Below are 26,406 nucleotides of genomic sequence, written 5' to 3'. Positions count from 1 at the left end.
GGTCCCAGGCCAGAGCTGGGACAGCATCAAGCTCCAGTTACCCTAATAACTTAGCAGCACCACCAAACTGTCAACTGATCTTTCAGTTCCTTTTCAAGGATATTTATAAATTCCTTCCTCCATTCTTTTAGCTTTGATATATAATGAATCTGTAAATCAAGGATGAAATTTTATCTTAAACCAATACTGTGTTTAACATTAACTGTGGATTTGACAATTTTTCATCATCCCATGTTTAAGGAGTGGAGGCTTCTGCAGTTTCCTTATTTGTAGGTCTGCCACATGAACTTCTTAGTAACTTCTAAATTCATTGCCCGACTTAATCCCAATTCAACACAGATTAAAGTCTTCAAAGTAAGGTTCTTTATATGCTTGTCACAAAATGATCATCAGAAATTCATATTCGTAAAAAGTCAGTCAGAAACACAGTCACATCTGAAGGTGGGGTCTCTGAGGCATTTGGTGGGAGATAAACAGGAATTTTGACGCTATAACACGGTTGGGAGGTCCAGGGGAATCCACTGACCCTTTTTCCATGAGGAGGCTCCTGGGCCGATGAGTTTCCAGAAGCAGCGTTTGAATCCCTCTGGATACGAAACGGAGACTGAACCTGATGGAGGGAGCGATCAGCAGGGGCTGGAGCGGGCAAAGGAGAGGCTTCTAGAGCAGGGCCGCTGTGTGTCATGGGCACGGCAAGGACTCCCACCCCTCTCCTCTGTTTCCCTTGCTGGACAAAGGGAGTAATGAGATACCAATTTTAAGGTCAAAGGGATCACCCAGGCTTTCCTCCTGCCTCTTGTGAGGCAGATAATTCTGATAACGTGAGATAATTCTAAGAATCTATGAAAATAATCGCTCCCCTATATCACATTCCTCCTGCCCCTGTGCAGGATCAGTGCTCATTTACTGCACGGGAGCTCCGTCAAATGAATATTTGCAATGATTTCTGAGATTTGCCCAGGGAAGACAGATTACTACACCCTTAAGTGTCGTCCTGTACCCAGCTACTTTAGCAGCACTGCATTCCAGGTAGGGAGAACATTTCTTCCTGACCTCAATTTATGACAAAACACTGAAGCATGAGGCTGGATTGATTGCACAAAGAGATTGTGTCTTAGTAACTCGGGTGAATGCTGCAGCAGCTGTGCTAGTTCATCATTCCTTTATTTATGAAATCTATGTGCAGGTTGAGTGCAATTAAATGATGTGCTTTGGGATCCTAGGGGATGAAAGGATCATGGTAAATGTAGGTTTGTTATCCTGATTTACCGTGCACTGAGCCCACCTACAACAGCCATGACAAACCAGATGTGAAAACACAAGATTTAAAAAACTGTAATCCAGCAATTGCTGTCACAGGCTGCATTTGTCAGCGTGTTTGATCTGGGTGCCTTTCCTCCTCTTTTCGGAGAACTCAAGTCTCCTTGTGGCATCTTCCTGTGACAGGCAATTGAAGAGTTGTAAAAATAATTTGGGGGGAGGCTGAAAACATTTGATACCTGCTCTGCAGTAATAACACCTGGCATGCTTAGGCTTTAGGAAGAGACCTTATGCACCTTGCACCTTGCAAGTACCTCTTGTGGCCTCCTGGGCACCAGTTACAGACTGGGAGCTGCACCACAGGGAAGGAGAGGAAGGAGCTGACGTGGGGGGAGTCCCAGCTTACGCAAGGTTAGCACTACTGTCACGATTTTACGGGTATAAAGGTGCTTTCATTTATCAGACGATACATCGCTTTCCTTTTCCTTACTGAAGGAGCTGTGCTGGCATGTGATGGGAACCACGCACCGGCCAGGAGCGGGTTAAAGAGTGGCAGGGGGCCCGATCCTGACCTGAAACACCTGGGTCAGGAGGGGAAGGAGGTGTTAAAGGGGTGGAGCTGGCTAGAGGCAGGCTGGCAGCATCTCTGCGGGCCCACGGCTTGCTAGTGCCCTCCTGTGGGAGGCCAGGCCGGCGGTGGGTGCTCCGCGCTGCTTGCGGTGTGCTGGGGCCGGTGGGTCCGGATGCGTGCCCAGGGTTGGAGGGGGTGCTGGGGAGACTGGGGTAGGGTTGCCACGGGCGAAGGGGTGTGCTGAGGATGAGGTCCTGTGAGCCAAGCCTAGCTGTGACCTGCTGACACATGTGGGTGTCTGGCATGAGCTGAACCGACCCAGTTTGTCCTCGGCGCTTGGAAGGCACGGCTGGCTGCAGGTCCCAGTGACCCTATCGTCTCCCCTTGGAAAACATGCCCTGTTTTCTGTTGGCCCCTGGTTTCTCCTGCTTCTCTGTAATGACTTTGCCTCTCTCCTCTTCTCGGATCAAAAAGCCCTCTCAGTGGCTGGGTTGTGCTCTCAGGAGTGCCGGTTCTGCCGGCGCGAACCCAGAATGTGCCACCGGTGCATGAACAGGTCCTCAGCATCACAGACAGGATGCAAAGGCCCTGGTATTTTCTAATGCAGCCTTGCTGTTGCGGCCCGGCCATGCAGCTCCCTCCCAGAGGAACCTGGGTCTCCATTCAGGGTAGTGATGGCAGAGAGTTTGGGGAGGAAGGGATGCACTTGCCTTTCATAGAATCATGGAATCATTAAGGTTGGAAAGGACCTCTAAGATCACCGAGTCCAACCATCAACCCAACCCCCCCATACCCACTACACCATGTCCCTAAGCGCCTCATCTACACGTCTTTTAAATACTTCCAGGGATGCACCACGTCCCTGGGCAGCCTGTTCCAAGGCCTGACCACTCTTTCAGTAAAGAAATTGCTCCTAATGTCCAATCTAAACCTCCCCTGGTGCAACTTGAGGCCATTCCCTCTCGTCCTATCGCTGTTACTTGGCAGAAGAGACCAACCCCCACCTCGCTACAACCTCCTTTCAGGGAGTTGTAGAGCGATGAGGTCTCCCCTCACCTCCTCTTCTCCAGGCTGAACACCCCCAGTTCCCTCAGCCGCTCCCCATCAGACTTGGGCTCCAGGCCCTTCACCAGCTTCGTTGCCCTCCTCTGGACACGCTCCAGCACCTCCATGTCCTTCTTGTGGTGAGGGGCCCAAAACTGAACACAGGATTCGAGGTGCGGCCTCACCAGTGCCCAGTACAGGGGCATGTACAGTTGCAGGTTGAGTAGGGAGGGCATTTGACACAGCAAGGTTGCACATCACGCTGCTTCAGTCTGCCCAAAGGGAAGGGCTGAACGCTGGAGTAACTCTTGTCCCATGAGAGTAGGAACTTGCTGTTGCTCCTTCAAGGACTTAGGCAGCTCCCAGGGTGCTGGCAAGGGATGGGGGTGAAGGGCAGACAGGGCAAAGAGGAGTCAAGGTGATGGCAAAAGCAGGCAGAGGAGAGGGGAAGTCCAAGGAGCAGTGGTGAACCTCTGTGAGAAGGGGAGAACTCAAGGTGGGAGTCACAGGCCCAGTGTTTACAGCTGGAGAGGGAATGAGCTTTGTTTTTTTTAAAAAAAAAACCAAAAACCTAATCCCACCCAGTAACTGAAAACGTGTAGGTGACCCCATCGCCCCTAAGCCTGCAGATTATGGTCAGTGGGTCTCCAGGCTGGATGGAAAGCGTGCTCTGGCCCTTAATTGTGAGCTCATTTTAAAAACACACATGTGAGAAAGAGCTCACAGGCGGTTTGGTGGCTGACCTGGCTGCCTGCATTCCCTGGCTGGTGGCACAGCTCTGCTGCACACATGAGGGGTGCTCCCAGGGCTGCTGCAATCCCTTCTCCTTGCTCTGTTCCAGAGACTGCTTCAGTCATCCCAGTGGTCCTGGCCAGTCCAGTGCCCGTGAGAGCTCAAGGTTGTGTCTAATTGATGCCACCCTTCCCAAGATGGTGTGAGGGAAATGCTGCTGCAGGTGTAGGCAGGAAACCTTGAAAGGGATGAAAAAAGAGGGGAGCGGGTGTGGGGCTACAGAAACACTTGGGAGAGGCTTTAAAGTGTTTTTTAAATGGAAAATGATGAGCAGCATGAAGCCCAGTTCAAAGAGGGGAGTGTGGTGTCCTGTTCCTCCCACCACCCAGCTTTAACGAGAGCCTTGCACCCTGCACAGGGCCCAGCAGGTAGCAAAGCTCTGCTGTGCAGTTCGGAAGGTATTTTGCCTCTCAGACCTGCAGCGTGGGGCTGGGGGCAGCTCATCAAACCCCGGCTGGCTGGAAGGTGGGCCTGTGAAAGGGGTGAGCTGGGTATCGGCTCTGGAGGGCTATGGGGAGAGCACGTGGCTGGCCGGGCACCCTGGCACCGGGTCCCCAGTCCCCGTCAGCGCCCGCTGCTCTGAGGGCAACGCGTGACCCAAGGAAAACGGTCCTGGGGTGACTGGGATACAGGGATGGGACTGGGATATAGGGATGGGACTCGGTCGGTCTGATTTGATCCCTCCCCCCATCTCTAGCTGCTGTCACCGCTCTCCTGGAGGGCTCGGGGGTGAACGGCGGTCGGGAAGCCGACTCTGCGGGTGGAGGAGCGGAGCCGGGGGGGGGGTCTCTGGGCGACGGGTGCGCGGCATCGGGCGCTCGCAAGCGGCGTGTGCGGGGCGAGTCCAGCGCCGCGTCTTCTGCCGGGGCAGGCTCCGGCGGGGAGCGGCGCCCGCTCCGCTCCGCTGCTGCCCTCTGGCGAGCCCCGCGCCTCGGTCAGCAGCCCGGGGCCTGGCCGCCCGGGGCCTGGCCGCCCCTCCGCCGCGTTCGCAGCCCGTGGGAGCGGACCCGCGCCGCCCTTCGCCCCCCGGCGCTCCCGCGGGCACGGCCGTGGGGCCCGGGCCCCTCCCGGCGCTGCCGCCGCGCTTCGCCCCGGCCCCCGTGGGGGACCCGAGCCGCGGCAGGGACAAGCAGCGGTCGTCGGGGCCCGTGCTGGGGGATGCCGGGGAGAGGGGGCTCCGCTGCGGGTCTGACACTTACACCAGGCGCTGGCGTCAGCGGCTGCGTTCCTGCGCCCGGTGGGCTGCTCCTGGCAAAGGCTTCGTGGCAGGAACGCACCAGCTCCCTCCTCTCTGCGCTCCCCTCGCTCCTCTCTGCACTCCCCTCCTCTCCGCGCTCTCCCTGGGGATGTTCCCCCTTTTGTTTTGATCTTGCTGTGTACTCTGAGCCATTCTCCTTTCCTTCAAACTACTAGGAGATGGCTTCCAGTGCCTGCTCGTGATCCCCCCCTGCCCTCCCATCCTGCTCCTTGGGAAGGGGTAGCCATGACACACTGGACACCTCCTACCTGGGGAAATGAGATTCAAGCTCAGCTCCGTGGGATTGTCAGTTCCTGGAGGGACACTGAGGAGTGAAACCCCACGCTGCATTTTCCCAACAGAAGGTATAAAACGTTGACGGGCAGCAGGGTGCTTCCAGCTGACAGAAAATGTCACCCCAAAGTCGTGTGGGGGGGGAATCTATAGCCCTGTACCACCTCTGCTGCTGAAAGCTCAACTGAGAGGTTACTAGTAACTTGTAACTAGTTCTTTCCAACAGCTGAAGGAAATGGTTGTTCAACCTTACAAAATAATCGCAAAGCAGATGTAATCAGGGTCTTGATTCAGCAAAGTACGTGCTGAAAGGGGCATGTGCTTGGCTTCCAGAATATCCCCGTGTGTGTGTGCCCAGCTGAACTGGGGATCCTGTGCTCAGAGCACCTGGTTCCTGCATTAAGATGGGAGCAGTTCTCATTGTCTGGTTGCAAGCTGCTTTTTTTTAAGCAATGAAAATTTTCCTCAATTAAGTTGTTGATCAAGCAGCTGCAGCAAAATGCAGCTGGGCTGTCCCTGCTCTTCTCTGCTCTCGAGCATCTGGAACGCAAAAGCACCTAAGAAATGGGGCCAGAACGGAGAAAGGGAATGGGACTTTGAAATGTCTGCAGTGCTCTCTAGCAAGGTGTGCTTGCATCCTGATGGGCCCAGTGACCGAACACCCTTCACAAGGGCTGGGACCTTCCTCTCTGTAAATGAAGGGGGTCTTCTTTGTGCTGAATATTAACTGTTGCAGATGTGGGCGGTGAAAATAGTTGCTCTGAAGTGGCGTGACGTGTTCAGGATCAGCTTTCTGGGAAATGCTGCTTATTAAGTCCTTCATGCAGAACTTGGGAAGCCCCAAAAAACCACAAGAATCCCCACCACCACCACCCCTTGCCAGCCTGCTGGAAAATAGAGGTGAGGCTAGACAGATTGGCAGGAACTCCCCTGCTTAGGCAAGCAGCTGCTGATCAGAGCAAATACTACTGGAGAGCGCGCAGCAGTAGGGGACTGGGGAGAATGCCTGGAAGTCGGTGACATCTGCTGACAGCAGCAGTTGCGAGAGGCTGCGAGGGAAGAGAGAGGAAAGGTTGAGGGGAGAGAAAGGTAAGGAGAGGAACATCTGAGACTACCGACACAGCAGCCCAGGTGGGGCAGGGAAATGGAGACTGGGGCTCAGGGAATTGCACAGCACACTGGTGACAAAGCTGAGGGAAATCCCAGGTCTCCTGTTTTCTAGCTGAGACCTCTGAACACCGAAACTTTTCCATTAGGGCAGAAAGGGAAGGAATGGACAGACTATTGTTGCTTGGAGATTAGCAGTTCTGTCATTCTTAAATCGATAGTTTGATCAGGATTCATCAGAACTGATGTCTGTCAGCAGGAACCACGCAAGTGGTCCAGAGGATGGATGCAAATTATGTTACTCCTTTTCTTTTGGCAAGCTGTGAAAGTTTCTTCAGGATCTTCTGGCCTTTAGATTTTGATCCTGCTCAGGGGAAGGTAACCAAAACAATAGCCTCTAGCATATAGCACCTTGTGGCTCAAAGCAGCTTAGCAACTCTAACTAACTATTTAGCACGCTCCTGAGAGACAGTATCTATCTTGCACTCGCAGCCTGAGGACATGCAAAGAGGTTAAGTGACCTGCCTGAAGTGTTGCAGGGGTTATAGGAACTTAAGTCTTCCTGCCTCCTTAAGCACCATCCGTAGATAGTTCCAAAGGGCAGAAGGTCACACTGAGCAGCCCACTGTGACTTCGATTCTGGATGTCTTGAGCACTTCTGTCTGTAAAATAATTCTTGGCTGCCAAAGCAGAATGACTACACCTCCTTCACCAGAGATCAGTAATGAGAGAGTAACAGCCCTCTCTCAGCTGTTGGGCATCTGGAAGAGAAAGTAAGAGAACATAAGAATGGGAGGTGAGTATCAATGCTGTGAAAGGCCAAACTATGGAGAGACCACTGAAGGGGGAAAAAAAAAAAAAGTAGTTAGAATCTTCTTTTAATTGAGGCCAAGAGCTCACAGGAACAGCACAGGTATAAGAGGAGCAGGTGGAATTTAAGTGGAAAATGGAACCTGTTGTTTGTGAATATCTCGTGTTTCTGTCTCAGCCAGACTGCCATGAGGTAGGCATGACTGGCAAGCCACAGCACAAGCCAGGCAGGTAGCAAGGAAGACAGGTATGCACAGCTCTCTCGTGCTCTTTTGGACCTTCAAAAAGACTGGTTACATGCAGTCCTCCGGGCAGAGTAGAGTAGGAAAGGTGAGTGAGCCCAGCCCAGGAGCTGTGGGAACACACTGCAGGCAGACAGAATGGGCAGTGTTGGAGCTGGGTGTCCCTAAGGACTCCAAAGCACCAGCAGAAGCACCTGCAAAAAGAAGAACAAGAGACTGGGTAAACTGAGGGGTTAGGGAAGGTGAAAGTGAGACAGAGAGACACCAGATAGAGCAAGAGAAACCAAGACAAGCAGGGGGAGAGGAAGGTGGTAAGAGACTTCTCCTTTGGAAAGTTAAGTGCATCTGTTTTACCTTGCCACGTGGAACGTGCAGAGGTCTTGCTTTGCCTACTCCCCTCCTTCTGGGAGGAGAGATTTGAAATGAGAAGCACGTCCTAAAGCATTTACAGATCCCTAGGGCTGGGATGGAGGGGGCCCTGCTGAATCAGGATACACGACCATCCCGGCACAGCTTGTAACAGCTGGAGCCCTGGCATCCATCTGAAAGGAAGGTGGGAGCTGCAGCATGTGGATTTTGGCAGCATCTGCTGCTGCATGATTTGGCCATGGAAAAGAGAAAGAGAACCTTCTGAATTTTCAGAATACCCTCTTTCTGCACGGAGGGCTATGGGGAGAGCACGTGGCTGGCCGGGCAGCCTGGCACCGGGTCCCCAGTCCCCATCAGCGCCTGCTGCTCTGTGGGTAATGCCTGACCCAAGGAAAATGGTCCTGGGGTGACTGGGATACAGGGATGGGACTGGGTCGGTCTGATTTGATCCCCCCGACCTCCAGCTGCTGCCACCCCTTTCCTGGAGGGCTCGGGGGTGAACTGTGATTGAGAAACTGGCTCTGCGGGTGGAGGAGCGGAGCTGGGTGGGTCCCAGGCAGCCATGCACGGCAGGATGATGGGTGTGCAGCCACGGATGGGTGCTTGCAAGTGGTGTGTGCGTGGGGGGAGTCCTGGTGGCAGGTCTTCCGCTGGGGGCAGGTTCCTGCTGGGCACGGTGGGGTTGCTCAGGAAGATAAAGCTCCACTGGCAGCGAAAGCACGAACACGTGGCTGTGGCTTGGACGGGCTGCATCAGGCTGCCAGTTGGGCTACCTGCGACAGGGCAACAGGGACCTAGTAAGAAGCAACAGGTTTAACCAGCGTTAAAGACAGCTTTGAGACCCCTGTCTGTAGAGGTGCAGAGGGAGGACTCGGAGGTGGCATCCAGCGGGCTCTGCCCCTGTCCGGCTCAGCTCTGCTGGGCCGTAGTCAGGGGACGGCAGCAGCCAGAGCCTGGGAGCGCCGGCCTGGTGCTTCTGGGCCTCGGTTTTTTCCTCTCTGCATCGAGGACTGCCGCAGCCGTGGGCGGCAGAGGGAGGCCGGGCTGGCTGGGTCTGCGGGGCCTACGGCTGAGGTGGGCCCTCCCCCGAGCAGGGCCAGGCCTGGCTGGCTCCGCCGAGGCGGCGCAAGGCACCTCCGGATGGCGGGCGGGCCCCGAGCGGTGCGGGAAGTGCCGCAACGCCCAGGGCCGCGGGCCCGCCCTGCGCCGCCGTCCTAGCGGCCATCGCCGCCCTAACGGGGCCAGGCCGCGGGCCCGCGGCAGGGCGGCGCCAGCTCCGCGCTCGGCCGCGATGAGGCCCTCGGCCCGCCGCCCCGGCCCGCCCCCGCGCTGGCCGCCCCTCGCCCCGGCCCGCCCCACCATGGGCGCCCCTCTCCGCCACCGTCCCACAATGCCCGGCGGCTCCGCCCCGCTCTGGGAACGCACGTCCGAGCGCCCGCCCTCCCTCCCGGCCAACCAAACTTGCGCTCCGGTTGGCCCCGGCGCCCCGCCCCGCCGGTCTGGCTCCGCCCCGCCCCGCGCCGCGCTCTCCCACTGGCGCCGGCGGCTGTCAGTCAGCGCTTGTTTTCGGCGGCAGCGGGTTGGGTTGCGCCGGCTCGTCGCTGGCTCGGCGGGGCTGTGTGGGGAGGGAGCGGCGGGCGGCGCAGCCGGGCGAGGGCAGCGCGCTGAGGGGGGCGGCGGCGGCGGCGCTAGGCCCGGCCGCAGGAGTCGGGGCCGAGGCCGGGGCCGGGCCGGGCCGGCGCCGCGGAGGGAGGGTGGGGTGGGGAGGGAAGGGGCCGCCGGGCCGGGCTCCCGGCCGTGCGGAGGACGGTGGTCGGTGCCGGGGGGGTGGGGGGTGGGCGGGGGCGTCCCGGCCGCGGCGCGACCATGACTCTGGAGTCCATGATGGCCTGTTGCCTGAGCGACGAGGTGAAGGAGTCGAAGCGCATCAACGCCGAGATCGAGAAGCAGCTGCGGAGGGACAAGCGCGACGCCCGCCGCGAGCTGAAGCTGCTGCTGCTGGGTGAGGCGCGCCGGGGCCCGGCCCGGCCCGCGGGGCCGCCGCTCCCGCCGCGGGGCCTGGCCCGCCCGCCCGGCCCCGGGCCCGCGGCTGCCGCGGGGCTTGACAGGTCCGGGTGGCTGCGCGGCCCCGCCGCGCCCGGGCTGCGGCAGGGAGCGGGTGTGGTGGGGAAGCGGCGGGAGCCACGGGCGATCCCCGCCTCTGTGCCTTGCGCTTGGGGCGGCCTTCCTGCCGGTGCTGGGGCTGGCCGCTGACTGGCTGCCCTTTGTTTGTTTTTTTACGGTGCGTTCTCTGTCAAAATGGATTTTGACATAAGCAGGAACTGTGAAGCTGAAATTACTGGTTCTGGATGCAGGCACGCAGGCACACGTGTGAAAATGGTCTCGAGGAAACGCTGCCCAGAGCGTGCTGGCCTTTATTAGCTTATGAAAATTCACTGATGGAGTTGATGCTTTTTGGTATTGTCAGTGAACTTCTGGGCCTTGACTGAACATCTGCGGAAAAATTGGCCTCCAGCTCCTGAACCACAGAGTTCCCCTTGCGCGGTCCTGGGAGGGCCAGTGGCGTTGGGAACTTGGTGTAGCAAATCTGAAGGGAGCCGAAGCAGTAAGAATGCAGGAGTTCTGTGTCTGATGAGGAAATGGCTATAGTCTTTAGCATTGCCTTCAGAGGTAGAGGTCACCTGTGCAGTGATAAGGATGTAGGTGTTCAGATGGAAACGTGGTAGTGTTCTGTGGTTGTGCAGATGGATAACTAGTCTGTGTTTAGATAAGGTTTATAGAGATGGGTAATCAGTTACAAGAGCAGCCAGCTAAGATTTCAGACGTTCACATCCTTCTTCAGCAGTGAGTTTGATGTTCACGTCCAGGTAGCCCTCAAATTTAAACTTAAGGTAGAGTTTTCATGGGTACTGCGATTTATCATTGTTTCTGTATGTATCCTGCTTTGTGTCTTAAATACTGTATCATCTCAAGCTGAAATATGAAGCAGATCTGATGGATTGAGTTTATTCACTTGGGGTCTGTCATGAGTTGGCAAGCCATTAAGGTACAGGTGAAGAATTAGGGTGATCCTTGGGAAAACAAGTGTAAAACTTGACGCAAGAGAAGTGAGGCCGTGTCTGCCCAGCCCTTCGGAGGTCTCCAATACTGACATTGTTGCGTAGGGATAATTGTTAAATGAAGGCCAGGGCTTGCTTTCTCACCATGAACCCTCGGCGATTAACATGTTGCTGTTCTTCAGGTGAAAGGTAAAATCAAGGGCTTGAGGTTTGTGCTCTTTGAAGATGCTGTGTCAGTTTTTGTAAGGCTTCTTGTAGACTAGGGAACGTGTCTCTTGCTCTCATGCTTCCCTAAAGCAGTCCCATAGAAGCAGCTGTTTCAAAATAGGTTGGCGCTATAGGATAGATCTGGGTTAAGAAGATCCCACTGGATCTAAAGATTTCACTTTAGAAATAATTCAAATTGTTCAAGGATCCTTTCTGCTTTTCTAAAAGATACATTTAAATAACATTCAGCATCAGATTTACAAAAAAAAAATCTATATGAGGTGGTTAATATTGGGTAAGCAACACTCCTAGTTTTAGGACGTGTTTGCTGGATGCTTTTCACTGGATACAGCACATTGCCCACCTTAAGTTTTGGCAGGCAATGTGTGTTCTCTCTCCTTGACATAACTGCTGCTTGCAGGGATTTCTTCTGTCTTGCTCCTATTATGTGGAATTCTTACATTCAGAAGTATTAGTGACCGTATTGGTGAGAGGGCTTCCCAAATCTTCGAAATTTTGAAAAGAGTGCGTGGGTGGAGGGAGTTTCTGCCTTGGAGAAACTCTGGTAATTTTTCTTGTCAGTACATCTAATGACAGTTAGTTTGTTGAAGCCTAAAACAGAAAATTGGGGTGAAGAATAACAGTGCTAATCAATGATGAACCTGGTAATAAGAAATGTGATTTCAAGGTATTGGACATTGCCCTCTGGTATATGGTAATCATTTGTCTTTTTACTGGGTGGGGAAGGGGGAGAATATTTTATACAAAAATTACTTGTGATTAAGCATGGGATGCTGTTGACTGAGTGATGTATTTACAAGTGCCTGTCAGGTGCTTGGGGGTCATTAGTACCTTATTGTAAACTGCTGCTTTCATGTGTCGACAGAAGAAATGGTGAATTCAGATTATCTCCTTGTCTCAACATTGTCATATTAAAAAAGGTTGTTGTACTCTTATAAGTATAGGAGTCCATGCCTGCTCGAGCGTATAACGTTCTGGTGTAGTGCTGTTCTGTATTGTTGATGGCCTAGGTAAAAGCAAGAGGCACCTTTAAAAAAAAAAAACCAAACCACAAACAAAGAAAACAAATCACCACCAAAAAGCGGGTGATGATGGAGTGACAGGAAGAATCTGTGTTTGAACTCTTAAGTTCTGAAGTAAGTGAATGGCTGGTGCTGAGGTTTCTCTTATGTTTTCTTTATTGGAATGCTTTGAAGCACCACTTTTTTTTTTTTTTTCCTCAGTTTTGGTCACTGTGGTAAACGGCAAGGAAGTATTTCTCACCACAGTGAGAGAAACCACAAAAGATTTCGGTTTCCAGTTTTTCCCTCCATTTATGGGTGTAGCTTTCTGTTTGAGATGCAGATAGTTTGCTGCATATTAATGGTGTTTACGATGTTAATTTCTAACTATGCTGACATAATTTCTGTCAGTTCTTGGATATGGGGAGAGTTTGTTTATTGTAAACATGCCGCTTCTAGTTATGTGCTTGCTGCTTTTATTTGAGCATATTTATTTGTTTGCCTTTTAGGCTGGCAGTATAAACATGAGTAATTGAGAATCTACATGTGAGTAGTAGTTGTGTATTGTGATGAATGAGATCCTGTCTTAAGGTATCCATCCCCTAGCGTGAGGTGAGCGCCTGGTGGTTCCTGTGGCGAAAGCCAGGGCTCTGCCAGCATGCCTGTTTGTAACTGGAGATCAAAAGGATCTGTCACTTGTGCCATACATTTTCGGTTTTGCTTTCCGTAGTCAAGTGAGCTGGGCCGCTGTATTAAAAAGAGCTGTCTTTTTTTTTTTTATATATATTCTGTGTATCAATAGCAAATTTTAGAAGATTGAACAAAAGTATTCAACAGAAGTGTCAATGGCATATGCTTAGGCTGTTGCTTGTGGGATGAAGTGTGGAGGTATGCTAATCACGTGCAAGACTTGACCCATATGTCCCCTCCACAAAAGGTACTGTGTATATACAGAATGGAAGTTGCTGGGTACTTCCCATAATATCAGTTGAATCATGAATTTAACAAGGCTGTGCAAGGGCATGGATACTTTATCTGAAGATGTTTTTCCCTCAGACTTACCATGGTAGAAACTCCCACCATCCTTTTATATCATCTGTTGGCCTTCACGTGTTAAATGACACTTTTCTGGGGCCATAAATGTAGGAGTGGGAGGACCTGCCCAACTGACTGTGCAGGAAGCAGGCGTTGAAAGGGCTGGACTGTTTAATGTGCTGGCATCCGTGCGAGCGTGTCTTGGCCTCCCATCTCCTCTAAGACCCAGCTTCTCTGGAGCAGTAAACCTGTGTAATAAGGAACTGGTAGCCCCGCTGAGCAGCCTGCTCTCTGTTAGGGATCAAGACAGGGTGCAGACAGCTGTGAGCAACATCCTACTCTGTTCTCCCTGCCAGTAGCTATTTTTAACTCTATAATATCCAAAGGCTGCAAGCAGTATTAGAGGTATCTTGTCACAATGATGATTATCACTTCAGGACTTCAGAACAAACGTTGTTTGCACAGTAGTTTGGGATACTAGGAAGAGGCACTGACTGGATTGTTCATGTCAGGTGGATAAGCAAGTAGTTTCTTGAGCTCCATTCTGCTTTAGAGTTGATTTTTTCTGTTGTGGTCAGTTCTTTTCTATGTAAAGGCGCATAGTCTATAAGATAAAGAGCATTTTGTGCCAAATCGCACACAGGAAAGAAAACTCGCTCTTTACTGTGCAAATAGGCTTCCCCCAGCCCACTCGCTATCATCTCAGTTCGCGGTACGTACCAACTTGAGAGCGCATCTGGGCCCTCTCTGCCTGCTGCTGTGATTGTAGCATCTTGCTGGAGTATCTGGGAATAGGTCAGGTGTGACGGACAAGGGCCTTTTGACGCAGAACGTGTGGGAGTGGCTGTAATGTGAGATTTGGAATAAGTACCAGAGCTGCTTTTGAAGGCTGCTGTAAAGGACAAGATGTCTTCCTTCTTCATAGCGGGGATGAGCAGGACCATCCAGACTGTCTTTTAATATTCTGGAAAGCAGCTAAAAAAGTCGTGTTTACTTGGGTGTAGTAATAGGCACTTTGGGGTATTTGATGTGATTGATGCTAGCTTGCTTTCTTCTGTAGCAAGCCTTGCTTGTGATGGCTCCTAACTCTCTCTCTTGCATTCTGTAGGCACTGGGGAGAGTGGAAAAAGCACGTTCATTAAGCAAATGCGTATAATTCATGGCTCAGGCTACTCTGAAGAGGACAAAAAAGGCTTCACCAAGCTGGTGTACCAAAACATCTTCACTGCCATGCAGTCTATGATCAGGGCCATGGAAACCCTGAAGATTCTGTACAAATATGAACAGAACAAGGTAAGTTTCTCACAATTTTTGCATGTGTTTTTAGGCAATGGGGATTCTAGGGTTTGATTCCTAAGTTCCTGTTTGTTTGTGTCTTTTTGCATTGCAATCTCAGCCTCCCTGAACTCTTTCCCATAAATGTTTTGTGCTTAAGGACTGCTTTTTATGATACTTTGCTAATATCTGACTCCATTTACTTGGTTGTGTTAAGGGATAGAGCAACTTTCTCAAGACGGTTTGTGCACTGGTCTGCATAGTGCGTGGTGGGAGCGAGGGATTGGGGTACAATACAGCGTATAGGAGAGGTGTTCTTTTGACTCATTTCAAGGATTCAGTATTGTTAAATTTGTTGGGCTCTTCTTTGCATGAGTTACTATTCACATCGGAGCTTGAAGCTGACAAAATACATGCTGGACCCAAAAGACACCTCTGCTGGTAGTTATCACTATTACTGCAATCTCTCATTTTTTCTGGTAGGTACTGACCAAAAGTACAAACCTTTCTTGAAGGGTTTTGATCTCAGCCACAGAAATGTGATTTGAGCTGAAGTCTGGCTTACTGATTTTGGGTCCAGGAATAAATTTTTCAGCCAGATCTGGTCTAAATTATTTTAGCTTTTTTGGGGGAGGATGGGGAGGGTGAGGATGCGCCAGGAAATTGAATTTTTTTAGTGTGTTTTGCTTCTTTAAGTCTTAGTACCTTAATATTTTTAAGTGAAATTGTATTTTTTTCTGATCTGTCACACAGTAACTTGGAGATGATTTTTAATAACTGCTTATAGGGACTGGATGGTGCACCAGGAGTTCCTGAGTCTGAACGCCTTTTTGGCCTTTAGAGAGGTTCTGCAGTCTCAGTGATGAGAATAGGCGGGGTGTGAGGAAGCTTGCCTTGCCTGTGCCTTACCTGGGGCACGGTGGAGGTGTTTTGATAGGTATAATCTGCCAACTTTTACTTATGATAGTGTGTGCAGAACTTGGCTTTGGTTTTGATTTTTCCTGGCATAGATGGTATAGGCAAAAGCCCCTTCCTGTGGCAAGTGTACCAAAGATTTGAGAAAGCGGCTTGGTGTGGATAATAATTTCACAGATGCCACAGGCTGTTGTAATGACTGTAGTCCTTCCTTTGCTTATAGGTTGTAGGGTGGGCATTTTTATTTTCTCTCTCAAAAGGGATCGTGATTGAAGTACACTGAAACAATGTCTCCATTGCTATTCAAAATGGAGTTTAATTTTTTTTTTTGTAAGAAACCTGAGATAGCAACTTGTTATCCAACTGCAGTTTAACATCCTCAGAAGTTGGGCAGTCTGTGGTTCTTCACAGGGAATGCTCTGCCTTGGAAACCACTGTGGTTCCAAACAGCTGGAGATCTGATGATAGGTGAAACCTGCTGCTGTTTTACAGCTTATTCAGTGAAGGAGCATATGATGCTTTGGGGGAGTTTTGCTGATATCTGCTATGTCTTGGATGTATAGTTTACCCATTTTCCCTCTGGTCTTAGCAACCTGATCCACAACCAGCATGTGGATCCTTGAAGTCATAATGTAAGGATTTAGTTCATCTGAGAATTTTTTGTGGGCCTCTGATCGGTACCCCCTGCTCCTGACCCCTGACCTCTCCCTCCCCCCTTTTTTTTTTCTTTGTTTAAATTTCTCTTCCTTTCTTTTTTTCCTCTCTTCCTTTCTTTTTTTCCTCTCTTCCTTTCTTTTTTTCCTCTCTTCCTTTTCTTCATTCTCCAGGCCAATGCAGTGCTGATCCGGGAAGTGGATGTAGAAAAGGTCATGACATTTGAGCAGCCATATGTAAGTGCAATTAAAACATTGTGGAACGACCCTGGAATACAAGAGTGTTATGACAGGAGAAGAGAATATCAGCTTTCCGACTCAGCTAAATAGTAAGTATATAATCACTGGCGTGCACTGGTAGATGGTAGTGATGGTCTAACAAATAATACCTGTCCAATTTTTTTACTTGAGGTCTAGAGTTTGTTTCAAAGGGCAGGAACACTGCTGTAGACTTCACTACATAGTTTGTTGAAAATACCTTTTATCTTTTTCATTGAGGCGGATGAGTCTTGCAAGTGTTTTAGACAAGCTGCACAGTCTCTGTTGGCTACGCGCAGTGGGATTAAAATCATAGGCATATGAGAGAGGCACTTTGCCTCTATTAGCCAGAAGTATCCTTAGGAAGAGTTAAGATGAAAAAGCAGTGGGAGCAGGTAACTGGTAACTTGTTTGAATCTGGCTCCAGAAAGGCAAAGAGCTTTGCTGGAGGTGGGGGAAGCCATGTTTGTTTGGGGGCAGATTTAGATCTGGAAATTCCTTACCATTTGCTGCTTTTCGTGAGGGTATGGGGTGTTCTGGAGGGTGATAAAGACAGTTGTTCACACATCTGCTCCTGGGTATACCTGAGGCTGGAATCTCTACCTTACGCCATCTATGTTGGTCCTGGCTCTTAGGCAGCAGAAGTGTTGCCCTTTCTCTTCAGGTTTGTCCTTTGGCCTACAGGTGTACATGGATGTGTAACTTAATGGCTTTATTATTAACAAAATCTAAGTCTGGTGACATAGGTTTGTTTATAAATAGAAAACCTCAGATGAGACTAGATGCTGAAACATAAGCATCCACTCTACTTAAACTTTCTCTGTAGTAAAGATTGTCTTCCACACTGCTATACAGAGTTGATAAAGTTGTCCTTAATGTATCTGTTTATCCATCCTGGAGATGGCTGGTGAATTACTCTTCCCCAAAGATGTATTCGGTTATTTTTCTACATCACATTTTAAGTGGTTCAGATGACTTCCGACTTTTTTTTATGCTAGGGAAAGACTAAGCATAGCAGTGTTTAAATCTGTATATTTATGTGCTGCAACCTAAGGTAGTCTTTTTTTTTTTTTCCATTGTGCTTCTTGTAGCTATCTTAGCGACGTGGATCGTATTGCTACCCCAGGATATCTACCAACTCAGCAAGATGTGCTACGGGTTAGAGTTCCTACAACCGGTATCATAGAGTACCCCTTTGACCTAGAGAATATTATCTTCAGGTACTGAAGGTGTATTCATGTTACAGCTGCACTGAGAGAGGAGTGATATGGTTTCAGGAAGGATGAGTTCTGGATTGCTTTAGAGTGTCCAGGTGCTTAGTTGAGAGGCCTGAGTGGATGTATGTGCTGTGATGTTATGAAATATCTGCCGACGGGTGCTCCTGTGACAGGGATGGTGTAACTTTTTATTCTGATGAAGGGAAAACTCCAAGCTGAAGCATTGAATGTCACAAAACAGAACATGCTTTTGAATCAGTGACACTTAAAGCCCAACTAACCATCTTGCAGGAATTGGTGTCCTTCCTGGGAGGGATTGCATTGCCGGCACCTGAGCTGAAGTGGTGGCTCGTGAGGCAGCTGAGTGAACTGTTGGTAGCTTAAGCCACCAAGGGGAGGAGAGGGAAGCTTGCTCTGGGCAGTGCTTGGCTTGAAATGTATTTCCCTTTAAGAATGCTTAGCTCAAGTAACTTGGACCATTTATTTCTCCTTCAAAAAGAGACCACTTTTTGTGCAGAAATACTTCCTTGTGTGTGACCCCTAGCATCTGCCTTCAGAGGTGGTTTTCTGTGCCTACCTTGTGCTCTCAGGATGACGCCAAAACTTGTTGCCTGTGCTGCTGCAGCAATAGATGGTATTTGGAGGCTTAAGCCAGCAATCGAGCTTGGTATAAAGGGCACAATGACATGCCTGTCTATTGAAAGCAATTTTCTCCCTAGCTCTCTGGTACTTACATGCTCCCTGCCCTTCTCTACCGCAGTGTTGACATTACAAGAGAGGAATAAAGAAGCCTGCATCCTCTCTCTTAAACCATTCAGTTACAGATATACAGAAAGTTACTCTCCCTGTTCTGGTTTGCTGACCTGTGAAGTAGGTATAGGGTTTTAGCAAAGGGCGACCGGTGTTGCACTTTAGGTGAGTGATTAAATAATTTTAGCGTACCATACAGGTGGGACTTAAAACTGAGGAGCTGAAGTGTGTAACTGTTAAACAGCACATTCAAAGAAAAGTTTAATAACTAAAGAACGCTCTCTGTGCGAGAGAAGTTTTGAGGCAAGCAGATGCTTTAATAAAAAATAAAAATGGTTTGCTCATTTGACAGAGCAGAGTTTTGAAGGACTTGTCTTTTCAGACTCAGGACTTCTGCTTAGCAAACCAGAGCAGAATGCAACTAAAAATAGTAACGCTGATATTTGGGATTTGAATTTGGTGTTCCTTGCCTATGGCCATCTCTTCAGTTTGATATATTTCTGGAACAAGATGTTTTGTAAACTTGATGGTTTTGTTAGCCAGCACATATTATTACATCCTCATGCCAGGTTAACTTGAATAGTAAAGAGCTGCATTCGTTCTCATCGTATGCTGCTTGCTGCTCCTTTGCATTCAGAGAAGTGCAGCGACTTCTGTGATACTGTATATATTTCTCTTCCTTAGAATGGTGGATGTTGGAGGTCAAAGATCAGAACGAAGGAAGTGGATCCATTGCTTCGAAAATGTGACTTCCATCATGTTTTTAGTAGCACTTAGTGAATATGACCAAGTTCTGGTGGAATCTGATAACGAGGTAAGCCAAAGAATGGGGACTCTGCAGGAGGGTGGAAGGAAAGGAGGAATGTCTTTCTAGCTTCTTGGACGTTGGTACCAGAGTGCTTGGTGCCAAGTTGGATTAGCAAGTATTGTTGGTTTTGGCCTTCAGTTCTTCCTATTGCAAAGGGAACATGAGCCTCAATGGGTCATGATGTCCCTGAGAACGGAAAATGCACAGTGCATTCAAATTATCTGTACTTCTCAAGTAATACTGAAATACTCTGAAACTGCTGAGTTCCGTGTGCCTTGGAGGGTACTGTGCAGTGTGACGGCATGCTCTTAAAGATCACCCATTCCTCTTTTCCACACTGAATTACTTCATGCTGTGACTGCTGTCGTCTTAGGTAGTGACTGGTCTCTTTGAAGGTGCAATACTGAATTTTTGCACTTGCTAATAGATTAAAAAAATGCCATTAGGTAAGAGCAGTTATTCCTTTTCTACTAGACAAAACATGTTCACAAAGTATTGTGGCCAGTCCTCTCACGTGACTGTCAAAGCAGAAAATCACTTTTAAGCTTTTTGTTATGACTGGCTTGCCAATTAAATGAACCTTGAGTTCATCAGATGTTGCATTTCCTTTCCATTTACCAGCGCAGCTTGAGCCAGAACCTATCTGGGGCCAAAGTATTCTGCGTACAGTATCTGAGATGCTGGATCGATACAGATCTGAGCACGTGTGCAGGTAGCAGAAAGGCATCTTCGTGCCCATTTGTGAAAACAAGACTTTCTTTTTCTTATTTCAGAACCGGATGGAAGAGAGTAAAGCTCTCTTTCGAACCATTATCACTTACCCATGGTTCCAAAACTCTTCTGTTATCCTGTTTCTCAACAAGAAAGATCTCTTGGAAGACAAGATCCTATATTCCCACCTTGTTGACTATTTCCCAGAGTTTGATGGTGAGTGGTTTTTAAGGAGGAACACTCTATATCTAGAAGAAGGGGTGGAGGTGGTTTGGTTAGAATTTTTTGGTGTTTTTTTTAGAAAACTCAGATCTAGAGATGGGGAAAACATCTTAATTTGAGAAGGAATACCTACAACAATGAGAAAATGTCACAAAAATGTCTTAATCATATGTAGATAACTGGAATCTGATCGAATGATCAAATAATGAACCTCTCCTAGGTGAAGAATTACTTCCCCCCCGCCCCCTCCCCCAAATATGCACTTCAGAGCATTAAATAATGGAAGTCTAACTTTCCTACCTGCATGCTTGTGCAGATAACTTGTTTCATAAACATGGGACAATTTGCTGGTATATTGGGCGTTTTAACCCTCTAGTCAAAGAGGTGTCTTGAGTCCTTGTTTGAGAAACTGACTGCTCAAATACCCAGGTCATTCAAATGATAGTGCTGAAAAATCTCAGGTAGCATGGAATTCTTATTAGTGTGCTATCTGCAGTTGTGGAAAAATAATATCTATGTGAAACAGAGAAATTCCCATCTGAAACAAAATTCCTTAGCCAAAATAGCATTTCAAGCTCTTCAGTTGAGTCCATTTAAAGTTGGCTGCTAACACATCTGTACAGGGCTGAAAATAAAAAAAAGTAGTGGAGAATGAGATCAGGCAACACGCTTCTTGCCGTGCTCTCATGTATTAACTCTGTCATTATGTGCTTTAAAAATACAAGGTAAAGGAAGAATTGCCATTTTGCAAACAGCTTTCTTCTTTTAAACGACTAATGAAATTGCTCCTTATTAGTGGTCCTCCCACTTCTGGAGTTTCATGCCCCCTGCTGTCTGAAAGCACAAGCACTCCGAAATTGTCAGTGGGGGAAAACATCACGTTTTTACAGCGGGCTGGGAATGGCTGGTGAGCTTCTAATATAATTAACAGCTGGAGACAAGATCGCAACATCAGGAAGTGTCATATACTTTCAGTTTTTTCATATAAGTATTTACTGTAGCTCCTTCGGGGATGCTGCATGGCTTGTGAGGGGGAGGTAGCCCGTCAGACCACCTCTCAGAGATGGTGCTTTCCATGGAGAACGTGACAACAGCAGTACTGTGAAAGAAAGATCAGTAGGTGACTGTTTTCTGAGGAGTTGTCAGCAAAATGAAGTAAATACTGGCAAAAATTCCAGCTTTTAGCTCCTGGGAGTTGACCAGCCCGTTAGGACAGGCTGCAGTGTTGGCTGAAGATGACCCTTGTTTGCAAAACATACGCTTGTGTCCTTCAGCGCATAAGATCCATCTATATATTGGTAAAAAATATACATCCCATCTCCAGAGGAGAGCATCGTGTTATGTATATCCAGCATCTGTCACCGTTCCCCGGTGAACGCAGCACATACAGGGTTATACTAACCGCCGTATTTCAAAGCACGGTCTGAAATGACGCCTTGGTGTCTGTCAAAACTCTCAGCCTCGGAAAAATGCCTTTTGTAGGTTTTGGTTAGATAACTGAAAAGCATAAGACACTTCAGCTCCTGGGACTTTTATGCAATAAATGATCTTAATTTCTTCTTTATAGCTCTGTAACCCATAAGAAAAAGTGCACTAGCAATTATTCTGATGGATCGAACCGGGGAATGCACTTAGCATAAATCCATTAACTGGTTTCTTTGTTTGCTGCAGGCCCACAGAGGGATGCACAGGCAGCCCGTGAGTTCATTCTCAAGATGTTTGTGGATTTAAATCCAGACAGCGATAAAATCATCTATTCCCACTTCACATGTGCCACAGACACAGAAAACATCCGTTTCGTCTTTGCAGCTGTCAAGGACACCATCCTACAGCTCAACCTGAAGGAGTACAACCTGGTTTGACCTGCTGTGCTCTTGGCCCCTTGAGAGGCTTCATTGTGAAGAAAAGACAAAAAAAGAAATTTTAAATATGACAGGAAAAAAAGTTTTAATTTTTGATGATGTAATGATTGCAAATTGTCTGATCTGTGGAGTGGCAAGTGCTCGGTGTTATCCTGGAGTCTCATGTCTCTGTCCACAGAGTAGTTGATTTCATATTTTTAACAAATTGCTTTTATTTCACAGTTAACGGGGATATGCCTCATTTCTTCAGCACCTTGCTTACTTCTTAATTTTTTGCCAAACAGCTAAGGCAGTCTCATCTTGAGCTTTCCTTTGTTGCTTAGCCACTTTTTTTTTTTCCCCTTTTCATTCCCATGGTATGTATAGAAAAAAATAACTTTCCAGCCGAGATTGTGAATTCACTGGACTGTGGGAGTGCAGAATGCTACTGGTCCCTTTGCCTTGTGCTATAGGGTGCCTCTGGTGTAATTTGCTAATCTTGCTTGCTTCCCCCCCACCCCTTCTTTCCCTTCCCTTCCCCAGGACACGCTCCATGGTTCACTGTGATGAAATGTTGGGGAGGAGCGATTGCTCTCCAACTATTGTGCAAAAAAAGAAAAAGACAAAACAAAAAAAAAAGCCATCACTTTTCCATTCTTTATATGTTCTAGTTCTGAGTTATTTTTTCTTATCAATTATAAAAGGTATGGAGACTGTGATTTTTTTTTTTTTTTTTTTTTTAAATTATTGATGTTCTATACATAGTTTGCAACATGTTGCTGTATTTTGTTCATGGACTACAAATGATGGAAGCTCTTGGAGCAATAGCTGCTGAGCCTGGGGAAGTGCCTGACTGTAATTGTTCTTGTTTATTTTATTTTGGTTTTATTTTTTTCACACACATACACACATCCCCCACACACCACAAGCGCATGTGCGCGCACAAGGCTCAATTTGCAGAGAGAAACTACGTTTTGTTGAGTAAAGTGTATGACATCAAGTGAGCAACTTCTCTATGCAGCAAATATCAAAAGCACATTGAGTAATTGTGGCATTGAAACATCAGACCTTGGCTGGATTGAAAATCTTAGTCTTGTGCCACCCTCTAGTTCTTTTCTTGCTGCTAGTAGCAAACAAGTCTTGTTTATTGCATTTTGTGCCAGTGTGTTGAACGACTTTGTAAGAATTCTTCGGTCCTGTCCAGCTTGCAGATTTTTAGAAAGGACCAGAGTTGGTGGGTGACAAACTTTGGGACGTAGGTAGGATTCTTACTTGAAAAGATTGAGGATAGCTCTTGGAGGGAATGGCAATTCTCTCTCTCCTATTTATGCATTCCCCTGAGGCACATGCCGCTGTGTGTCTCTTTAGAGGACTACGGATCCTCTTTGGAAGACTTGCACACGTACTTGCTCCAGGGTGCATGTGATAATCAAGTTACAGTAGACATGGCTGGAGCACGCGGCTGCTACGGAATCCAGAAAGCCCTGCTGTGGTTGCACTTTTGTTTAGCAGGAGAGTAGAGGCAGAGACAGCAGGGTTTGCTGGGGCAGGTGGAAGGTAGAGTGGAAGTAGTTCTGGATTCTAGATGCCAAATGAAACTCCACTAAGCAGAAGGATGTGAAGCCTTTGCACATTAGAGAGCTTTTTCCAGGAGCTGAGGCAAGTGAACAAACGTGCTGAAGACCTGTTGCCGGCCTGGAAGATAACTGCAGCGGCGAGGCAAGGAGTGAGTAGGAAACAGGGAAATCCGACCCCCTCTGGACGTGTTTAGCCATCACTAATGCTTCTGTTCCGATTCCAACAAGTAGCATTGGGTCCAAATTCTCTGGATCAACCACATTGCCCCCTTGAAGGCTAGCAGGCTGCCAGTAGATAAAGACTAAATGAACTGCACTGTTGAAGGGGGCTGTTGATATTTTGTCTCTTTTGTAGACAGAGCACTACATCAGTGTTTTGCACAACATGTAAGAGTAAATCTTAACTGTCTGAGATGCTTAAGATGCTTTGATCTAGAACACTAAAATATGGAGGGACATAATTTTGAGTAATTCTGTTTATAGGTCCCTCTTGTTTTCCAGAATAGCTGAGGGAAGCCTCTGTATGTCTCAGAGCACTACAGAAGAAAGCAAGCTCTGCTAAGAGTGATTAGAGAGCTCAAGTTGGAACAGTAGCCACGGGACCAACAGTTGAAGAGCCAGTCTGGCTGAGTGGCGATGCTGCGGGGAACACAGCATCTCTTTAGACTAGCCATGCTCTGGACTGCATTTAACACTTGGGAGGAATGAGAGGGATTCCCATGTGTCAGACCGCTTTGCATCAATTTTACTGCTTTTTTTGTCTTTATGCCAAAATGATCCATTTTGTAGAAACTCCTGTAAAGAGGAATTTATAATCATCTTCATGTATTCTAAGTGCTGTTCATCTGAAGCAGATGGCAGCACCAGCCTCTTCTGCTTCTGTGATCCTCTTGTAAATGGTTCACACTACAACTATTGCCAGCAACAACCTGGCGCTGAGATATACAGGTTCTTGGAAATAACTTCCCAGAAGTTTGTTTTTTTTTTCCAAGGTGAATGATGGTGGTACTTCCACTTGAATCGGAAACTTTTTTTTTGTTTTGTATCCTCCCCTTCTTTAAGAGCTGCTGCCCTGGCACAGGAGGAGGGATATTGGCTTCTGTCTCTTGCAGAGTGAATCTGCATCGTCGTGGGGAACTGTGGGAGGCTACGGGCGCGAGGGTTTTAGGCATGTGCTGTACCTTACTGAGCAACTGCCTGGTGTAGCTGTTGGCCTGATAACTGGCTTGGTGTGACGATTATTGCAAAGGGAAGGGGAGAACGTTACGCGATGGCTGTCTCATGAGTTCCCAAAACCTCATTCTGAATTAGGGTAGGAATGGGTCAAACTTGTACACATAATCTGGAGTTGTCTGTGGACTATATTATATGTGAGAAGATACCAGTGTTAGCACATGCTTTTCTTAGCAAGCAGTAGCTTGTGTGCCTCCAGCTTGGCCAGTGGAGCATTCCTGCAGAACTGGTTCATGTCTCTGTTGGCTGGCCCTTTGGCAAATGCCTGCCCTAGCAAAAGTGCCAAAACCTTAAACCAAATTTGCCTATATCATCTTTTCTGAAAACGAGGCCAGTCAGAACTTTCTGCGGGTTGAGACAACAGATTGACCTTCAGAAAAGAGGCGGAATTGGGTTCTTGTAGAGAATCTAGAATCTCGAGTCTGAGGAAGTGGTCTCTTGGCTAACCTCTGCTCCTTGTGCACTTTTTACCTTTGTTCTGCTGAAGAAGCCAGACGTACTTTGAACCAGTTTGAAACTTGAAGTCAGTGAGGAGAGGACCATCCCATTTCTTTGCACCATTCTGTGTGGATTGGCTACCTGGTGAGCAACAGCCCCTTACTGCTTCAGCGTGTCAGATAGCTCCTGCCCTTTCTGCCTGTCTCCCCTTCTTCCCGGAGTTGGATTCTTTGGTCTCTTGTTGTTGCTTCCTAGCAATGTTGGCCTTGCGTTCAACTATGGTTTTTTCTTCATGTGTTTTATTGGTTTTTTTAAAAAAAAAAAAAAGTACTTCCGGAGTGTGCTGACCATTGTATTGTACTGTACAGAGCCCAGGTTGTTAGAGTCCAGCAGAGATAAAGTGTGTTATGCAGCACCCAGTTTTATAAGAGTATGGTTTGTGCCAATGCCCCTTCTTTAGTAGTGCCAGAGACTCTTTACAAGTGCCAATGTGGTGGAAATTATTTGGTTATACTTGTATATTATAGGATCCTGATTTAAGACAATTTAAACATTATCCTATTTAAAAAGATACTATATGAAATGCTGTTTTTAAACCTTGTCATTTGCAATGCATGTATTGTTGTGCGTGTTGGGGTGGGGGGAGGGAAGAGGGTAGGGTAAAGGAGTTTCTGAATAAGATGCCCAGTGTCAGGATCTATTCAGGCTCCAAACTATCTCATTCCGGTCCAGGAGTGTGATTGTTTCTTGGAATGATCCCACTCTGACTGCTGGGCAACAACCCTTATTACAGAAATATCTGATGGAAATTGATTTTCATATCTTTCTCCTGAAATAAATTCTCTGTTTGAAATTGGAATAAATTTTGTTCCTAAAAGCCGTGGTGGTCATGCACGCATTTCTTCACTCCTGTCCCTCCTCTCCCCCTCCTTCTGGTTGGCTTGACCACTTCTGTACCCTGTGGGACCTGCATCTGACTGACGCACACTCTGCCCTCCTAGCTGGCAACGTTGTCCCTGCTCAGAAAATCAGGACTCTGAGGCGTAGAAACAAAGTGTGCTTTGGTAAACACAAGGTATAATATGCAACAACTATATATAACATACTGTACTAATAATGCTGAACTGAAGTGTGAACAGTGGCTGAGCGGGGTTTTAAGATGTAGGGATGCAACGGTGGCACCGTGACTTAAAATTTTACAGGATTTTGGAGCAGAATTGCTAAGTGAAGTTGTCAGTATTCGCTGCCTCTTGCTGAAGCGTCAGCCCATTTCAGGCACGTTTCTTGCAGGATATACGTTGCCAATAGCAGAAATGTTGGTGGGACCAGACCTGCTTCCAGTCGTGTTTGTTAGCAACATGGACTGAAATATGAAACGCTGCTTAAATTTATCCCTTGAGGAGTCCAGGGGTGGATGATTGTGAAAGCTTTCACAAAGGGATTTCCTGGGATGGAGTTC

General features: G+C 48.1%; 1 protein-coding gene across 1 annotated transcript; it reads left to right on the top strand.

The window, feature by feature from the left end:
* Window positions 1-9,401: 9,401 nt before the first annotated feature.
* GNA11 (G protein subunit alpha 11) lies at window positions 9,402-21,946 on the top strand. Its single transcript, XM_075175513.1, has 7 exons — window positions 9,402-9,728; window positions 14,158-14,342; window positions 16,067-16,221; window positions 17,242-17,370; window positions 18,802-18,931; window positions 19,699-19,852; window positions 21,530-21,946. The coding sequence occupies exons 1-7, from the start codon at window positions 9,593-9,595 to the stop codon at window positions 21,718-21,720; spliced, it is 1,080 nt and encodes a 359-aa protein (XP_075031614.1). The 5' UTR covers window positions 9,402-9,592; the 3' UTR covers window positions 21,721-21,946.
* Window positions 21,947-26,406: the final 4,460 nt, after the last annotated feature.

This window comes from Calonectris borealis, chromosome 28 (genome assembly GCF_964195595.1).
Source record: "Calonectris borealis chromosome 28, bCalBor7.hap1.2, whole genome shotgun sequence".
Classification (NCBI taxonomy): Eukaryota; Metazoa; Chordata; class Aves; order Procellariiformes; family Procellariidae; genus Calonectris; species Calonectris borealis.
This window is presented reverse-complemented; position numbering and strand designations above follow the sequence as displayed.